The sequence below is a fragment of the Ambystoma mexicanum genome, chromosome 5p, assembly GCF_040938575.1.
Source record: "Ambystoma mexicanum isolate Mex_15411 chromosome 5p, UKY_AmexF1_1, whole genome shotgun sequence".
Taxonomy (NCBI): domain Eukaryota; kingdom Metazoa; phylum Chordata; class Amphibia; order Caudata; family Ambystomatidae; genus Ambystoma; species Ambystoma mexicanum.
The window spans coordinates 1,212,050,954-1,212,069,434 of NC_090930.1; the positions used below are offsets into that span (position 1 = coordinate 1,212,050,954).

Consider the following 18,481-nt stretch of genomic DNA (forward strand, 5'->3'; position numbering starts at 1 on the left):
ATGACATCCTGGGCAAAAATTCAGACTCACTTGCACTCTCATTTGTGTGCTACCTTACTATGGTTTGTGTACTTTTCAGGCCATATTTTATAAAGTAGAGCTTGTTGAAAGTTGTAAGTCAAAAATGGGGGTGAGGAGGGGAGATAATGCTTTGTGCTATTTATATAGCGCTTTACAGAGCACATATTTACATACAATATCACCCAACCGAAATTGGTACTCGTTTATCGACCTCGGAAGGATGAAAGGCTGAGTTGGCCTTGCCAGGATTCGAACCTGCGACCTACACAGAAAGGTCTGGAGTCAAGAGAGCACCCCTCATTCCCCACTCGTCACTGCTCCCACCTCGACCTGCACGGTTTGATCAAGGACTGAAAGCCTGGCTTGCGAGGAGGACAGTCTAGGTTTTCCATTAGTTTTTCCCTCCTGAACCCTGACAATCCTGTGTGCCGGGCCCATAGAGTGTCAGAGTCGCAGTAGAGAAGAATAAAGTGAGGTTCCTCCGCTTGGGCGGTCGCCCACACCTCCTCTGTGTTTCTGACCGTCTGACGCATGTTTGTCCTTGCAGCGCAGCAAACTCGGGCCTCCGCCTGGCAGAGTCCTAACGTCCCCACACGAGCGCGCACAACAGGAACTGGGGTCAGGTGACAAAATGAGGCACCTCCCAGCAATGTATGCCCTGACCTACCTTTGAAACCCAAGGAATGGCGCAGGCAGCAGAAAATCAATTACCAGCTAATGGGCAGGTGAATTCAGGGCGCAAGACACTATGTGGGAGTGTTTCTCCTTTGCTCTCCGTTGGTTAAAAGATGTTAATAATTATCCAAGTGCTCTGGCAAAGCTCGCCGAGGTGCCCAGTGCCTTCCTACGCACCTTGCCGTGTCTGCTTCACATCGCGCCTTCCTGCGATAGACAACAGAAGCAAGGGCTGCGTCTCAGGTATACTTTCGTATTTCATGATTTCTCTTTCCACAGAAAATGTACTTTTCCATGTTTAGCACGCGTCCTTCCCCGAATTAGAAATGGACGCCGTGATTTTTTCCGTGCTTTTGCCGTGCTGTCTTCAGTTCTGTGTCTAAAGCATCGGCATGCTGTGGTAAGATGCGTGGGGCCCCCTGATTTGCATAAATAGTGATATCAGTGATATTGCAGAAAAGGAGATCATAGAATGCGCCTTTAATTTGCGAAGGTAGTATGTGAAGTTGCGTTAAAAACTATTTGCCAAGAGTAAAGCAGGAGACAAACAAATTAACTGTGAAGTACAGATTTTGAATTGCCATTGTTAATATTTGCCTATGCGGCAATATCAGGAGTGAAACCTTTTCTGACGGATCAGACACTGCAGGTTGAGTACCAAGTTATATAGGCTTCTAATATTGGCAGATCAAGCATATAAAAGGATTTGCCGAGGAGCACACACGTTGATTATGTGAAGAAGCCGACATTTGAGGCCAATCTGCAATTGCGGACAGTGTGGCTTGACGGCGTGGCGGTTTCCAGACCGGTGTGCAGCCCTTGCCTCTAGCCTGGAGGTGCCCAGCAGTGAGCTTCCATCCGGAGCGGGAGCCAGAATTCCGACGTCCAGGAATCACCACAGTGCTGTGAGGGGCAGAGCCGGTAGGATCCTGGCGGGCAATGCCCCTGCCACGTGTGGTATCCTGGCTGCAGTGCATGACTTGAGTAGCCCAGGGGGTTGGTGGGTGGTTCATTGCTAGCACTGGAAGTGTTTACTTTTTTTTGTTGGACGCCGTATTAAGGTTTTTTAATAAGCAGTGCAGTGCGGAATAGAACGGGGCCTGGGTGTCAGAGTGAAGGGAATTCTCTGCCTATGTTTACTGCAGACTTTTCATTGCCTGGCCTATTTATTAATTTATTTTTGCATTTGTAGAGCATGCACAAACCCTTAAGCATCAGGGCGCTGAATTAGTTACATGGGGCCCTAGGCTAGGGCGTAAGTACATAGGTGAGGTTACAATCATAAATAGATAGATGAGGTCACAGGAAGCATAGGTACATAGGTGGGGTTCCAATCATAGGTACATAGGTGAGGTTATGAGGGGAGGTCACGAAGCAGGGTGTAGGGGGTTGGTTAAGTGAGCCGCCATGTTTTGAGGGCTTTATGGAAGGCCCAGTAGGCTTCTTCTGCTCTTAAAGCGGCTGGGAGGGAGTTCCAATGCTTAGCGGCGATGACTGGGAAACTGGACCCTCCTGCTTTGGCTCGTTTGAACTTTGGTTGGACCAGCCTATGGCCTGCTAGATTGAGATTTGGAGAATTTTTGAGCCAGGTAAGGTCGGGCTGAGTTAGAGATACACTTGTGCGTGATCGACAGGGTCTTGAATGAGATTATTTCGCTGATGGGTAGCCAGTGAGCTGCTATGCGGGTGGCTGAGATATGTTCGGCTCGAGAGATATGGAGGGCAGCGTGCATGATGTTGTTTTGGATGGTGTGGAGTTTTTTTATGTTCCAAGGCCACCTGCCAGCGAATAAAGCATTGCAGTTATAATGCCTAGCGCCCACCACTGCCCGGGCGATTGTTAGACAGTTGACACTGGTGAGGAAAAGTCTAGCGGCATTGAGCAATTTTGTTGAGTAGCTGCTGAAGAGGAGATACCGCTTACTTGGCGAGTTAGGTAGAGAGTGGCATCGAGGTAGACTCCTAGTGTTTTTACAGATGATGAGACTGGGATCTCTGAGCCATCGATGTTATCATATTGTGAGTCAAGATTTTTTAATGATGAAGCAGGACCGATGATGAGAAGTTCTGATTTCTCATCACTGAGGCAGAGGCCTTGGGTCGCAATCCACGTTTGGATAGTGGCGTAGGTAGAGCTGAGGGTGGCAGTGTCTTTGTGGTAAGACCCTGTGAGAGGGAGGAGGATCTGCGTGTCGTTGGCATAGTTAGTGTAGGCTATGCCGAGCATGTCCAGGTGGTCGAACATGGGTTTTGTGAATATCTCATAAAGCGTGGGTGAGACCCAGGATCCTTGGGGGATCCCACAGCTGATGAGGGAGGGTGAGGCACAGGCATTTTCGGGGAAGACTTTCATTACTCTACCTTCGAGGAAAGAGGTAATCCATGTGACAGCATCCTGGCAGAAGGTGGCCGAGGAAGTAAGGTGATGGTATAATATGTTATACTCGACCAAGTCGAAGCAGCGGACAGGTCTTAGAGGAGAAGCATGGCACGCTTTCCTTCATCTCTGATCGCGTTCAGCTGATTTTTCAGGTCCAGGAGTGCTGACTCGATACTGGTGTCAGGGCGTAAGATTGATTGGTGCATACCTAGAATTTGGTGGGTTTCCAAGTGGCATTGAATTTGTAAGTTGGCTGCTCTATCGAGAATTCTGAATAGGAATGGTATGGTAGTGATGGGCCAGTAATTATTTGCAATGGTTGGGTCGAGTGTGGTTCTTTTGTAGGGGATGGACCCAAGCTTTCTTGAGGCATGTGGGTACTACACACGTGTTGAGGGCGGCGTTGATGAAGGCCGTAATGAAAGGTGCTAGTTTGTCGGCACAGTCTTTGATCGGTGTGGCCGGACAGGCATCCCCTTTGCACCTAGAGTGCTTGACGCTTTGTAAGATGCATAGGGTTTCTTGTGAGGAGAGTTTTTGGAATCTAAACAAAGGGGCTCCTGAGTTATTGGTGGTGGATTTATCGGTGGCCAGATGCTGGTACGTAATGCTGGCTTTTTTTGGCAAGAATTTTAGCATGTCAATTTTAAGCAGTAAGGCATTCTGAATGCTGTTGCACCAAGCAGAGTCCTTGAGTATAGTGGAGACTTGGGGGACTGGTGTTTCCAGTTCTTTGAGGATGGCGAATAGTTCCTTTGAATCAGAATTAGCATTGGCTATCCTAGTATTGAGTGCGGAGGCCTTGGCTTGTATGATATATTTTTTTGTATTTATTCGTAAGGGTAGAGAATTTGAGTTTGGAGGAGTCAAAGGGGGTATTCTTCCAACTTGACTCTAAAAGTGTTTTTCAGCTCTGAGGGTTGTAACCTCTTGGGTGTACCACGAGTTGATGTGGATTGCTGGTTTAGCTTTTTTGGGCACTAATGGGCCAATGGTGTCGATGGCATTAGCCAAGGTTGTGGAGTAGTGCTCCACAAGGTACTCAGAGTCTGAAGTGTCCAGAAGGTCGGGATTAAGGGCGCTGCAGAATGGGCAGAGATTCTCTTTGGTGAGTTTGCGCGAACTGTGGGCCAGGCAGGGGGGAGTTTGCGGCTGGTTTGCTATTTCGCAAGCTAATATTTTACTGCAAGTTGTGTGCATTCAATCCCCTTTTTTGGTCCCTTGTAAGCAGATCCTTTGCATGCTTTATTTGCATGGATCTGTCATTGAGCTTGTAGTGTTCTCCTTCTTTTGGGGAAATGCCCACAAACAGAGCTGTGAATCCAAAATCAATGGCACTGATACATCAAGAACACTGCTTGTCCCCTGACCATATGATGACGAATACAAGTCGCGTCTTTGAAGTTTTGAAAAGGAGTGTGCGCAGAAGGCAGCACCTGCAGGATGAAAGACTGGCTACTTTCCTGGATAACGGAGTCCTTATGAATAATTACATGATTAGCCCAGAGCGGCCTAAGATAGAAACCTGCATGGGGAAGGTCCCTGAGGATTCGCTGGGTGTGATACCCAGTAGTGGGCGGTCCGGTAGTTCAGGTAATCCATCTCGGCTCGTGGTAATTATAGATGAAGTAATGCAGTCTCCCACAAAATCTATGGAGAATGTAATTATGGAAGTACTTACACAGTCTCATATGGTAAACAAAGGATCAGATAATCGTCAAATGATATGATATGATATGATATGGCATTTATAACACGCCTATACAAAAGTGTTTCAATGGGCTCTAATGTCTGGCAGGTTATGAAAGAGAAAAGAATGTATGACCTCAGTCAATGTAAGAATAGTGTGGACTTTAGTATTTGGGTAGAATCCTTTGATGACATTATATCACAAGCCCCGCCAAATAAGTCTGATATGTCCTCCCAGACTCAGGTGTACGATCCGAGTATGGACAAGGCTTGTCAATGTGACTTGATTGTTATGCAGGCACATTCTTATATGTCGGACACACTGGTTCAACTTGCTTCGACGGCGTGCAATAGTAAGGTAAATGGTGGTGTGGAACACTACAAATTTCGATAATTGGAGATGTGCCCACTTTCCACTATGGTAACGGTGACCGCCCCTGGAATTGTAGAGTTTACGGTCTCTCATACTCAGTGCACTCCTATTTCGAAGCATGCCGGGGATAACCTGGTCGATTCCCCCCTTGAAAGAGTTTCACATAGAAAAACGAGAATGCCTGGAATTTCAGACCCTAACGTAAGGAAATCGGTCAGTGATGATAGAAATGTTATCATTATTAATGTGGACAGACGTGAGAGACAGGAAACCAAAGAAGCACTGAGAAACAAGGTCCTATTCTGGTTGCGTAGCAGAGTGGGCCCTGGCTGTGTTAGAACCCAAGACATTAGATTCCTGCGTAGGGTGCAAGTTAAAGACTGGTGCCAAGGAATAAACAAATACTGTATTATTATTGGATGGGGCCAGACTAATCTCCCTTGTTTTTTGAGTTTATGCAAACCTTTTAATGTCACATTTTCATTTTCTAAGTTAAATGTTGTTATGGATGAATTAAGGATGATTGGTTGTCACTTTATTTCTGGAATATTTGTTGGTTTTACTTTTTGATTTGGGGGATATGTTTACCCCAGGATGTGACCCTACGTATGCTTGTTTGTACTTTTCTTTGTTTATATTCTTATTGTTTGTTAGGGCCATTACTGTAGTGCTATAGAAAGAAATAAACAAAACTATTTACCTGGGAGGTCTTAAGGCAGTGAAGTCATCAATTTTGCAGGTCTTCAAATTATAACGTAGTATGTTCAAATAGGTATAAACAGTCCCTATAATAACATCCTACTCTACTGACAGGGATATCAATATGTATAATACAATAAAGAGTAAGATAACACGTCTTGTTTTACTTACATCCAACCCCCTTTACACAGGAACTCTATAAGGTTTTCCGGCATCACTAGTCCTGAAAAAATGGACCGTCTGCTATGATTGATTAAAAAATGTGTATAACAAATTTTTATTCAAATAATTCGAACTGAATTTAAACATAAAACACTACCCTCACCTAACACAGTGTACTAAACACTAAAAAACAGTTACTAAAACATGAAATACAAAGTTCACTTATTTGCATGACACAAAAGATATCACATAACATAACACAAAAAAATCTCAATGTGTCTCTAAAACAACAACCATCCCAACATGTTTCTGTTCTTCACTGCCCAGTTCGGGCGAACATTCTTCAGGGGAAATTTTTTTAAAAAAAGCATCCACTAATCTCTTCAACACCGTGCTGAAAGGGTAGATTCAAACTTCTATGCAGGCAAAGGAAGGCAAGAACCTCCGAGCCTGTAAGAGTAAAAGGAAAAACTAATGAGTTCCAAAAAGAGGGAAAGGAAGTACTACAAAATGTAGAAAAAGAACATGGCATAGAGGTTATGCCACACTCACACGGGTCCCAACAGGGCACCCACAAATTTACCTTTAAATGGTGAAACTTCAAAGCGCGTCACAGGATGACAAATTCGCTGGTTTCTCGCCAAATGAGAGACCACTACTTCACAAAAGCGTCATAGTCCGCTAAAGTATCGCCACACCTAAATGAGACAGAACCAATACACAGAGACCACATGCTCTGTTATATCCAGAAAGGGGCTTCAAAATGCAATTACACATGAAAACAGGGCTCCAAATATCATAAAATAAATTACCTTCACAGATGTAGGGATCAAGACTGTAACAAGCAAAGCAGCAATCAACGTGTTTGCAAAGGAGAAATCCACACAGTCAAGCCGTAAAGTATCAATCTGGAAAACAATGGATGCATGGCAATGAACACCATATGTCTGGCATCACCCTTCAACATGTACCGATGGGAGTGCTTTTATTTCACCCTCGTGATTGAGACTAAGTGCCCGTACAATATATAGAATGCAGAAAAAACTTCCATGCTGTCCATCCTACACAACGTGGGAAACCCATGGCAAAAGATAACCAAACTACCCCACGCGTACAGGAAGGGAATGTACCGGCAGTGGGAAAATTATCACACACAGAACCACAATGCTAATGACTCACCTGTACACTCAGAGGGATTAAATCACTCTAATGGCAGCTTCCAAACGCACACAGCCAACATTGAATTCAGTGAAACCAAAAACTGCTGCACACTAACAGTACGTCTATGGTCGTGCGGCAACACAAAGAAAGGACTACACTACTCAGTGTAGGAAGGAAAGTCCATCAAAAGGAAGAGCCATGTTGGAACGGACCCGGCAACATAGAAAAAGGACTACACTACTCAGTGTTGGAAAAAAAGTCCATCAAAGGGAAGGGCCATATTGGAACGGACCTGAAGCCTACTGGTGTAGAACAGATTAGTGGACACCACGAGCACTAAACAGGTGTTTTTTAAAACAATGATATGCTGGCACCAACACAATATGGTATATGCATCTCACACTGTCAAAAATCATACTTGGCTGACCAAATGCCAATCAATGCTTTCGTTGAGACCTAGCACATTACTCTGTAATTTAAAAATAATTTTTTGCTCTGCATTCAATAATTTTCGATCCGTTTCAATTTTGGTATGTCCATGCACCTTTTTCAAAATCAGCCATGTGAAATCATTAAAACCATGTTTCTTTTCAATAAAGTGTTTGACAAGGGGAGCAGTAATCACCTGGTTTTTGAGACAGCTGCGATGTTCCACCATTCGAACTTTACATTGCCTATTCGTTTTTCCCACATAATGTAGGCCACACGGGCAAGTGATTAAATATACAACATTGGCTGTGTTACAATTTGTCATTTCACTGAAGACCCACTTTACATCAGGTAGAATTTGCAATACTCTAGTTTCTTTTGTTTGTCCACACATGCTGCAATTCCCACATGGAAAATGTCCTTTCACTTCAGGCATACCCCACAGTCTAGTTTGTCTAACCTGTGGAGTTCGCATTTCTGTCACATCATTTCTGATTAGAATATTCCGTAGATTCTGACTTTTTCTAAACGCCACTAAAGGAGGCAACACTTCTTTACCACAATAGACTTTCTTCCAAGTTTTCATCACAATGGTTTTGATTTTATAGGACAAATTCGAAAAAGTGTTAACAAAAACAGTGCCAATCTTTTTAGTAGTCTTGTTACTTTTCTCCAGCAATGCCTCGCGATTGTTATTGTAGGCTCTTTTTGAAGCATTTCTTATTACTCTAGACGGATAACCCTTGGCCAACAGTTTGTTGGTCAATACATCCGCACTTTGAGCAAAATCATCTTTTAGACTACTGTTACGCTTCAGCCTCAAAAATTGTCCGAATGGCAAATTATTCTTTAAATGTTTGGCATGATGGCTGTTGAAGTGTAATAAAGAGTTCCTATCAGTGGTCTTATTGTAGGGCTTCACTTTCAAAAAACCATTGTGATGAAAAATGGTAATGTCTAAAAAATGGGTCTCCAAATCACATATAGACCCAGTAAATTTCAAAAACCGGTTTTGTTGGTTGAGCCATGTCACAAAACTATCAGCCTCTTCTCTTGAGCCATCCCATACAATCAGTATATCATCTATATACCTCAGCCACTTCCTCAAATGATGGATAAAGGGGTTGGTGGCTGGGTATATCACTGCTTTTTCAAAATACTCGACGTAGAGATTAGCTAAATTGGGAGCCATGGCAGCACCCATAGCAGTACCCTCAATCTGTTGAAAAAAAGTACCTTGAAATTGAAAAAAGTTTTGGGTCAAGGCAAACTCCGTACACCACAAAATAAATGCATTGCTCACAGGATGACCATCCTCTCTATTCATCAACACTTCTTCAACCACCTCTAGTGTGGCTCTTTGGGGTATCACAGTGTACAAAGATTGAATATCCAAGCCTATCAGTAGAGAATGGCCCGGAATAAACTCTATGCTTTCTATTTTGTTAATAGCATCAGTGGTGTCTCTCAAATAACTTTTCATTTTCAAAACAGATGGTCTTAGATAAAAGTCTGCAAATTTGGACAAGGGTTCCAAAATAGAATTAACACCAGATACTATGGGTCTGCCAGGGGGATCAACAAGTCTCTTATGTACTTTGGGAAAGATGTAAAAAACAGGTATCCTTCCGTGATCCCTAATTAGAAATTCACATTCCTGCTTACTGATCATTTCAGCGTCAAACGCTGAAGTCACCTTTTCTTTGATAATATTCATAAGTTTAGCAGAGGGGTCATTAGCAAGTCTCAAATAGCTCACATTATCTGATAGTAGTCTTTCACATTCTCTTACATAATCACTACGATTCATCAACACAATAGCTCCTCCCTTATCCGCTTGTCTGATAATCAAGTTATTATCTTTTGCTAACTTTAGTGCCGATGCTTTTTGTAGCCTACTAAAGTTAGAGTTGCGAGACTTTTCACTGGATTCTAACTTGAGAACCTCTGCCAAAACCTGTCTTTCAAAGACAATGGATTCGGCGGTATGGGAATGACTAGGAGCACAGAACGTAGATGCATTACGCAACCCACTGAAATTGTTGCTGACATATCCTTCATGTTCACTGAAGTATTCGTTCAGACGTACTTTGCGCATAAACGCAAAAAACTCTGTTCTAAATTCAAAAGGATCATGTGATTTAGTAATGACAAAGCTCAGACCCTTATTAAGGGTACTTTCCTCTTCCGAGGAGAGGACATGAGAAGACAAATTTATCACCATTGATTCCTTGTACGACTCCTTGTCCTGACCTGGTTGTCCCAGTCTCCCCGATTCGGGCCTTGTCCTAAAAAAGGCATCCTTTGTCTTTGTCTATTGCCCCCTCTGGGACCCTTTCCTCTTCCTCTACTCACACTTGCCTGTGCTCCAGGATCATTATCTCCTGTCATGCTTTCTTCACTCGAACTGTAGGAAGTATCTCGAAAGTGTACCCGTCTATTATTTCTCGGAGTTTGAGATGTATTGCCAAATTTGTAACCCTCTGTAACAAATGGAAAAGATTTCTCGTGAGAGAAATTGGTAAGATCTTTCTTCAATCTTTTTACCCTTTCTAAAGTGGTATCATTTTTAAAGTCAACTAGTCCTTTTAAATGTTGTTCAAGTTTTACTTTGAAAGAGTCTAAATCAAGCTCTTTTTTAATTTCTTCTTCAAGTTTAGTAATGTCTATTTCTATTTGTTTAGAAACCTCTGTCGCAGTATCAATAATAAGAACTAGCCAATCTCTCCCACACTTATTAGATATATAACTCCATTAAAGGTAAATTTGTGGGTGCCCTGTTGGGACCCGTGTGAGTGTGGCATAACCTCTATGCCATGTTCTTTTTCTACATTTTGTAGTACTTCCTTTCCCTCTTTTTGGAACTCATTAGTTTTTCCTTTTACTCTTACAGGCTCGGAGGTTCTTTCCTTCCTTTGCCTGTATAGAAGTTTGAATCTACCCTTTCAGCACGGTGTTGAAGAGATTAGTGGATGCTTTTTTAAAAAAAATTTCCCCTGAAGAATGTTCGCCCGAACTGGGCAGTGAAGAACAGAAACATGTTGGGATGGTTGTTGTTTTAGAGACACATTGAGATTTTTTTGTGTTATGTTATGTGATATCTTTTTTGTCATGCAAATAAGTGAACTTTGTATTTCATGTTTTAGTAACTGTTTTTTAGTGTTTAGTACACTGTGTTAGGTGAGGATAGTGTTTTATGTTTAAATTCAGTTCGAATTATTTGAATAAAAATTTGTTATACACATTTTTTAATCAATCATAGCAGACGGTCCATTTTTTCAGGACTAGTGATGCCGGAAAACCTTATAGAGTTCCTGTGTAAAGGGGGTTGGATGTAAGTAAAACAAGACGTGTTATCTTACTCTTTATTGTATTATACATCTTCAAATTATAACAACATGAACAGGGCTCAGGTCCTATAAAAATGTGGCGTGGGCCCTCAATATGCATAGGTGCTGAGTATATGATGGCAGATGGTGCAGCTGCACCTGGTCTTGCTGTGCTCATCTAAATCACTGGTTGTGGCAGGGTTTCTGTCTCCTCTCCTGCTGGGCTCAGGCTTGCTGACGTGTTAGCATGCATCTTCCAAAATTAGCAAGTGCTGCTCACATCAAAATGGGAAGGGAGCATCATCAATGTGCCTGCTGAGCCTTGATTGGTGGGGGTGGGCAGGACAAATCTTTTTTGCGAGAGTAGCAGGGGGAAGCAGGGGATCCTATTGTAGGATACATCAAAGAGAACTCAGCAGGTTATGCTACTGTTGCTGAGATGTTATATGTTTCGACCTTTCTGCAAATTGCATGGCTTTTTTCCTATTTCCTATTCCTGCTGCAAAATATGCTGTGCAATGTGTTTCGAGCATATGGGTACAGCTCCCTCGCTTCACTTAGTGTGGGAATTTCTGCCCCGTAGTGAAAAGAATAAACTGTAACTCACAATAAGTGAACTATCTTAAAGTCAAATATTTAAAAGCAGATGAGCATTTGCCTTTCAAAAAAATGAATCAACACTGGATAAAAAACCAGAGAGAGGATATTTTATAATAACTACGCTGGCAAAGTATAAAAGGAGCCCAACATTTAAACCCAACAATTTATAATGAAATTTGAAATATTCCCTGGAAATCAATATCCAAATAAGAGACATGCACTTTGACACTTTTATGTTGCCTTGCATATGCACTGGGAACATAACAACCTGGGGTTAAATCCTAGTATCCAAACTTTTGTTTTGAATGCCGGCCTCAAAAACACCCAATAGAGGTTGCATCTGCCCTCTGAAAAAAGTGGGCGGATGCTGTCCGCCCACATGTATCCTCAACTTGTGGTCTGAAAATCAGCACAGGGCCATAGCCTCTTCCGTCTTCAGGACTGCAACCTCTCTTGCTACATCCGGGGAAAATAGTCATGACTCACTTGCCCTCTCATCCTTTCCCCCTCTCACGCCCACTTTTAGATTTCAACAATACTCTGTTTTATAAAGATGAGTTGAAAAGTACCCAAACCATAGCAAAGTACTTGCACAGATAGATAAATCCTTACAGAAATATGCTAGGCAAAAACTACAATTGTGGCATTGTTCCGGCCACATTGAATGTAAGACCATAAATATCAGAACACAATTCAGAGACCGCAAATAAATTGCCTGTGGTTTTTGAAAATGTACTTTCAAGCCATAAAGACTTGTTATAAAAGGTAATGTGTGAAAAGGCTACCTGTTTGTATTTTAATGTTTGACAAAGACTTGTTTCATATACAATGTGAGGAAAATGTTACATTCAACAAAAATAATTGCTTTTTGGTGTGTTAAATATGAGCTTGTAAAAATAAGGCAGATAGTTTTAAACTTGTTTATGTGATATATGTAGTGATATATGTAATTGTCCTTGGGGGGCACAGATTGATGTAGCTAATTTCGTATTTTGTATCCGTTTTTAAAATAAAAATGCCCTTCTACAGTTCTTTTCCAAAACAATGGTCTCTTGAATAAGTCAACAAGAACGTCTTTATGAAAACAATGGTCTCTTAAATGAACATGTGAATCACTCCACCCTTTAAATCCTTTGCTAGAAGAAAGAAACTGATAAGTAGTACTTACAGGGCCCTGCAGAATCTGATGGGCCGCTAGGAGGGTGCAGTGGGAGGGGTGTATTTTTCTCTAGGGAGACCCAACAGGAGGGTGAGAGGGGACACGTTGCCTCCCTCCGACAAACAGAAAAACGGGCCTTGTTCATGGAAGCAGAACAGGTTCTCTTTTAAATAATATTATTATAGTTGAGGCAGGCATAGGTGCCGTTGGGCCCCCTGACAGTGGAGCACTGGGCCCCCGCACAGTCAGCCCATGACTCGCGGAGGCCCTGGCTGTGTGGTTATGTGGTAGGTGATCCTGTTCAAATAGGACTGCCTCAAAGCCTGCTCCTTGGTTACAGAGGGTAGCACAGGGAGATGGTTCCATGGGTAGCTGAAACAATAATATTGGGGAGAGAGTGTAGTTCTGAGATTCTCCAAACAAGCTTTGCAGTTTACCCAACTAAAAAGGAGAGAGTGGTGAGTTAGTAACCGCTACCTTTATACCCAACTAAAAAGGAAAGCGGCAAGTTAGTGATGGGCACATTATTTTATTTTTATTTTATTTTATTGTTTAAAGCACAGACCTAGCACGAGAGCAGCGGAGCGCTGTACAGAGTCTGGGTAGGCAGCATTTGGATGGGTATCATTTAACAGTAGCGCAGTACTGTGAGGTCTGTGTGTCGGTATGTGCGTCCACTGGAATGAGCCCTTGGTCAGGTGTTGTTGAAAGAGACATGTTTTGAGAGATTTGCGAAAATGGAGGACTGTGGGGGTATTCCAAGCCAACACCGGGATTGAGTGCTAGAGGTTGGGTGCATGACAAGAGAAGGATTGTTTGTGGGTCCTCTCTTTGCGGACGAGATGTGATTCAAGCCGGTTGGTCGATTGTCTGTGCGAGGAGCTTGTGCCACCAGATATGTGGAGCCTAGCCACCAGGTACGTTGGAGTGCTACTTGGGACTGTTTTGTAGATGATACAATGAGTATTGAACAGTATCCTGGCTTAGAGTGGAAGCCAATGTAGTTTGCATAGGATGGGAGTGATTCAGTCACATTTCCGTGCTGCCATAATAAGACGCCCTGCAGCATGGTGGACTGCTTTTAGGGGAACCAAGTGAACAGCTGTGAGCCCTGTCAGAAGAACATTTCCCCCATCTATGTGTGAGACCAGCAGGGCCTGCACTAATGCTTACTATATGCTGAAACCTACTGCATCGTGAAACCTAGGCCTCTCCCACTGTGCAGGATTCTCAAACCTAGGTGTTGCCTCCATCTTTGTTTAATATATGCTGATACCTGCTACATTGTGAAACTTAGGCCCATTGGTATAGGACTCTCAATTCTAGACCTGGACAAATATCGCCCCAGCGGAACAATCTCGCAGTTTACGGTACATATATCTCACACCACTAGTGTGGACACCGGCCTGCAGGCATGGCCAAGCATCCATGCACGATAGAATACAGCTATGGCTATGCATATCTGGTCTAGCATCACACATAGCCGTCCAGAGTGAAACACCTGATGTACATAAACATCTCTATCACTAGTATACAGCAACTACCACCCGAAGGAACCCTGTATAGCTGGCCTCACATAGTCTCTCTCAACAATAGCAATCTATCTCAAACCTTCAACAGCACCCACCCACGTGTCTGACCTCTCTTGGGACTGCTTAGTCGAGCCTTGACAGCTATCCAAGTCTTGGAACAGCAACATGCACACTTGCATCTCTTAAGCTAAACTCCGTAGAATTTCCCACCACATTGACTACGGTCACCAAGGGCGTTCCAACCGAGAAAAAGCACATTGAGGCCACACAAGTGGGGAAAGAGCGCTATATAAATAACCAAATACAATACAATAGTGTCCGGAAGTCTTGTGGAGAGATGAAGGGTTTGATTTTTCGAAGGGTAGAGATTCAGAGCCAGGCTATTTGGGCCTTCTTGGCTATGCATTTTCTGGAAGGACAAGCAAAAGTCAATGGTGAAGCCTAAAGATTTAGGTGAGTCTGAGAGTTGTGGATCAAATACTTCTAGGCGCATATCCTTGAGCCATTGTTGGTCAACTTTATTTTTAGCAGGCAAACTGATGAGGATGAATTCAGTCTTGGATTGGTTTAGTTTGGGGTAGGCGGTCAACATCCAGGTCTGGATGAGGGCTAGGTAATCGCGGAGATGAATTATGTTCTGCGTGCTAGTTACTCTCATTTATAACTGAGTATTGTCCACATATTGGTGGATGGCTATATTGGGATCTTTGAGGAAAGTGCCCAGAGGCTCCGTGCAAAGGTTAAAATGGATGAGTGAGAGGACGGAGCCGTGGGGTACTCTGCAAGAGACTTGCAATCGGTTAGAATGCTATGAGTTCATCTTGGCAACATGGTGTCTGCCTGAGAGGTAGTAGGTAAACCAATTCAGGACAGTGCCAGAGAATCCGATCCTGTCAGCAAGGAGGGAGAGAAGGATGCAGTGGTTGGCGGTGTCACATGCAGCTGAGAGGACAAGGAGCACAAAGAGGCATGAGTTGCCCTTAAACATGATTTGGAGGGCATCATTCACGACCTGAATGGTGGCTGTCTCGATGCTACACTTGGGGTAGAACCCTGACTGATGGCCATTTAGAAGATGGAGTTGATCAATTCTGGTGTGTAATTGTGAAGCAGCTACTTTTTCCATGATTTTGCCAATTATAGGGAGGTTTTTAATGGACCTGTAGTTGGCCAGATCTTCTGAATATAGGGTTGTTTTTTTCAAAAGAGGTTGCCTGAGACCTGTCTTGAGGGTGTCCAGAAATGACCCTTCTGTAAGGGAGACATTGATGATGCTGAGAAGCGCATTGAGCAGTGGGCCGTCAATTGTTTAATGATGGAGGTCAGGATTATATCGCCAGGGTGAAAAGTGGGTTTGAGACAGGCAATCATTTTTAGGAGAAACCAGGGGGAGAGAAAGGAGACAATTCTGTCATCCAGAGGAGCAGTGTGAGTGCCGGGATGCAGGGATGCAAATGCTATGTGAGGTTGATTCGATGGTCTCAAAGATTTTGTCAATTTCTCCTCATCTCTCCATCACATTTTTGCTGAGATTCTTTTAACTCGGAGTCGGGTGAGAGTTTTGTACAATGCTTTACTACTTCAAAGAGGTCTTTGCTCCTATTAGTGGCTACTGCAAAGTTGGAGGAGAAGTAACCAGCTTTGGCCTCGTTCATCAGAATCCTCCAGTTTGTGCAGTTAGATTTGAGGTTGGTGAGGTCACCTGGGTTATGGTTTTTGCGCCACCTTTTCTCTAGGGCTCTGATTGAGTGTTTGTTGGAGGCTAGCTCGGGGGTGAACAATGGGACAAATAGTATGGTCTTAGCCGGGCTGGATTTTAGGGGGGGCATGAGTGTCCACCAGTTTCATAGCAGGGTTGCTGAATAATTCCAGGAGACCTGAGGCATTCCCCGTGGTTTGCAAATTTTTGTTCTTGCTCATTGACCGGGAAGGTTTTGAATGAGCGGCATTGAGTGAGGGGGTGTTTAGCCCGACCTTTGGCCCGTAGTGAAGTGGATGTCGAATAATGGGATAGCAGCGTGGTCAGACCAGTTAAGCCAGAAAGATTCTGCCCAGGTGATGCAGGAGGATGATGTAAAGACTAAGGGCCTCATTACGAGGTGGGCGGAATGGGTTTAACGTGCCGGTAATGGTGCCGATAAACCCATTCCGCCCTATTACAAGGTTCCCTTGCGGGACCCATATGAAACAGGTGGTGGTGCCGGAAACACGAGAGCAACTGAAGAACAAGGCAAAAGGTATTACATCAAAAATTCATTTTATTTTGTTATAGATTGTAAAAAAGTCTTTAATTAATTCATTTTGTAAAACACATCCTATATAACAGACATTCATACATTCATTCATACTAATACAGCTCAATACAGCTCTAAAAATAGTACATTTACATTTTTTAAAGGGAAATGTGAAGAAAGTGCAACAACTGTTCCATTGTTAGGATAAAAATGACGCTTTCTAAAAAAACAATTAATGGGATCAAAAGCAAACAGATACAAATTCTGTGTAATGGAAATGTCAACAACAGTATTGTTTTACCTCTAGGTGCCAGGTTTGGAGGTTCCCACCATTGTTTGTTGGTTCCCTTGCGGGACCCGCCCGCTCAGAACGTCTGGTCATACCAGATGTCCTTTGCGGGTCCCGCATGGGGACCAGGGAGCTAATAACGGGCCCGTTGTTAACGGGCCCGTTATTAGCTTCTTCCCCATTCCGATTGAGCCCTATGGGAGCTCAAATGGGAATGGGGATGGGTTCTTTCAATGAGGAATTACCGGGTCCTCCAAGGTTGGAATGACCCGGTAATTCCTCATTCAAGGAACCCGGACCTGGACACGAGTTTGGAGGCAGCCATGGTGCTAATAGCACCATGGCTGCCTCCAAACTCGTAATGAGGCCCTAAGTCTAGGGTGTTTCTATTGTTGTGAATGGGGAGAGTACAATTTTCTTACAGTCAGTGTGAAAAGTGTGCTTCCAGTGTAGTTGTCAGCCTGGGTCTCAGGGATGTTGAAATCATAGAGAAAGACATTATTAGAATGTGCTAATGTGATAGATGAGAGTAAGTTGGAGATGTCTGCAATGAAAGGGTCACTCCTGTGAGGTGGTCTGTAGATGAGGTGGAAGGTAATGGATTCCTTGTGCGATAAAGGGAACCGGCAGGCGAGTGATTAAAACGAGCTTGTTCTGAGAGAGGGGATGATGGAGCATGGCCAATCACTCCTGTGGATGATTGTAGGAATTACAGCGGATAGAGTTAGCACCTGCAGTAATTCCTTAAAGTCCCCATCTGGAGTCATCTGAGGCTAGCCCCACATTTCCACCACTTGTACTCGGGTAAATGTACCACTGATAGGAGTGGCAATAGCACTAAAGAAGAATGTTGCTACTTCTGTGGGAAATATCTCTTTACTATACTGACCCTCTATATCACATCCCATCCCAACTTCAATATTTCCTCCACGTTCAATGCTGTCTGCCTAAGTGCCCTTCAAAAACTATACTAGTGCTGTGTGTTCAATAAAGATGACTTGAAAAGCACCAAAATCACATGCTAAATAAACCTGACAATAAAAAGTATGATTCCCTCTGAAAGTGCAAAAGCGTACGACAGCAAAATGATTACAAGGCAATTCAGCAAAGTATTTGCATTAAAAGGATATCTGTCAGTCTCCACAATGAAAGGAAAGGAAACAACTGAATAGCCATTGCATTTAGCAACCTGCACTGAGCTACAGAGTAACGATTTGAGAAGTTGACAAACATGGTGAAAAAACCCATATATCTACTTATCATTTGGCAATTGTGGTGTAGTGTGGTGTGGTGTTCAGACACATGCAACAGAATATACCTTAACATGCAAGTGTTTTTTGCCATCGTAGCTCAGTGGGTGCATTCCTTGCTGCAGAGATGTGTGTCAGTGATCTCTAAGTCAAATATTCCAATCTTGTTAGGGAGGATATGGTGTGTAATGCTTCAGAGATCCATGATAATGAATTGTTATATAGCGCTTTCACCAAAGCGCTGTATATAGAATATTTTACATACAATTATCACCTAACAGTTGTTGGTACTCATTTATCAACATCATAAGGATGAAAGGCTGTGTTCGCTTTGCTGGGATTCAATCATGTGACCTGCTGGTCACACAATTATCGCAGCAGTGAGTACTCCACCCGCTGTGCTATCTTACCGGCAGTGGGATAATTGTTTTAGTGCCAATAAAACTATGTTCATGTCAATTAAACACTGCACCTGTTGGTGACACACAAAGAGAGAAAA

The 18,481-nt window shown here is 43.2% G+C and overlaps 1 protein-coding gene across 1 annotated transcript in view; it reads left to right on the forward strand.

Annotated features, from left to right (window-relative positions):
* Positions 1-710: 710 nt before the first annotated feature.
* LOC138481507 (pyrimidine-specific ribonucleoside hydrolase RihA-like) overlaps positions 711-18,481 on the forward strand; it is a 295,952-nt gene continuing 278,181 nt past the window's right edge. Inside the window, exon 1 of the mRNA XM_069613694.1 lies at positions 711-939. Within this exon, the coding sequence (XP_069469795.1) occupies positions 770-939 (170 nt within the window). The 5' untranslated portion in view covers positions 711-769. The remainder of the gene's footprint in view (positions 940-18,481) is intronic.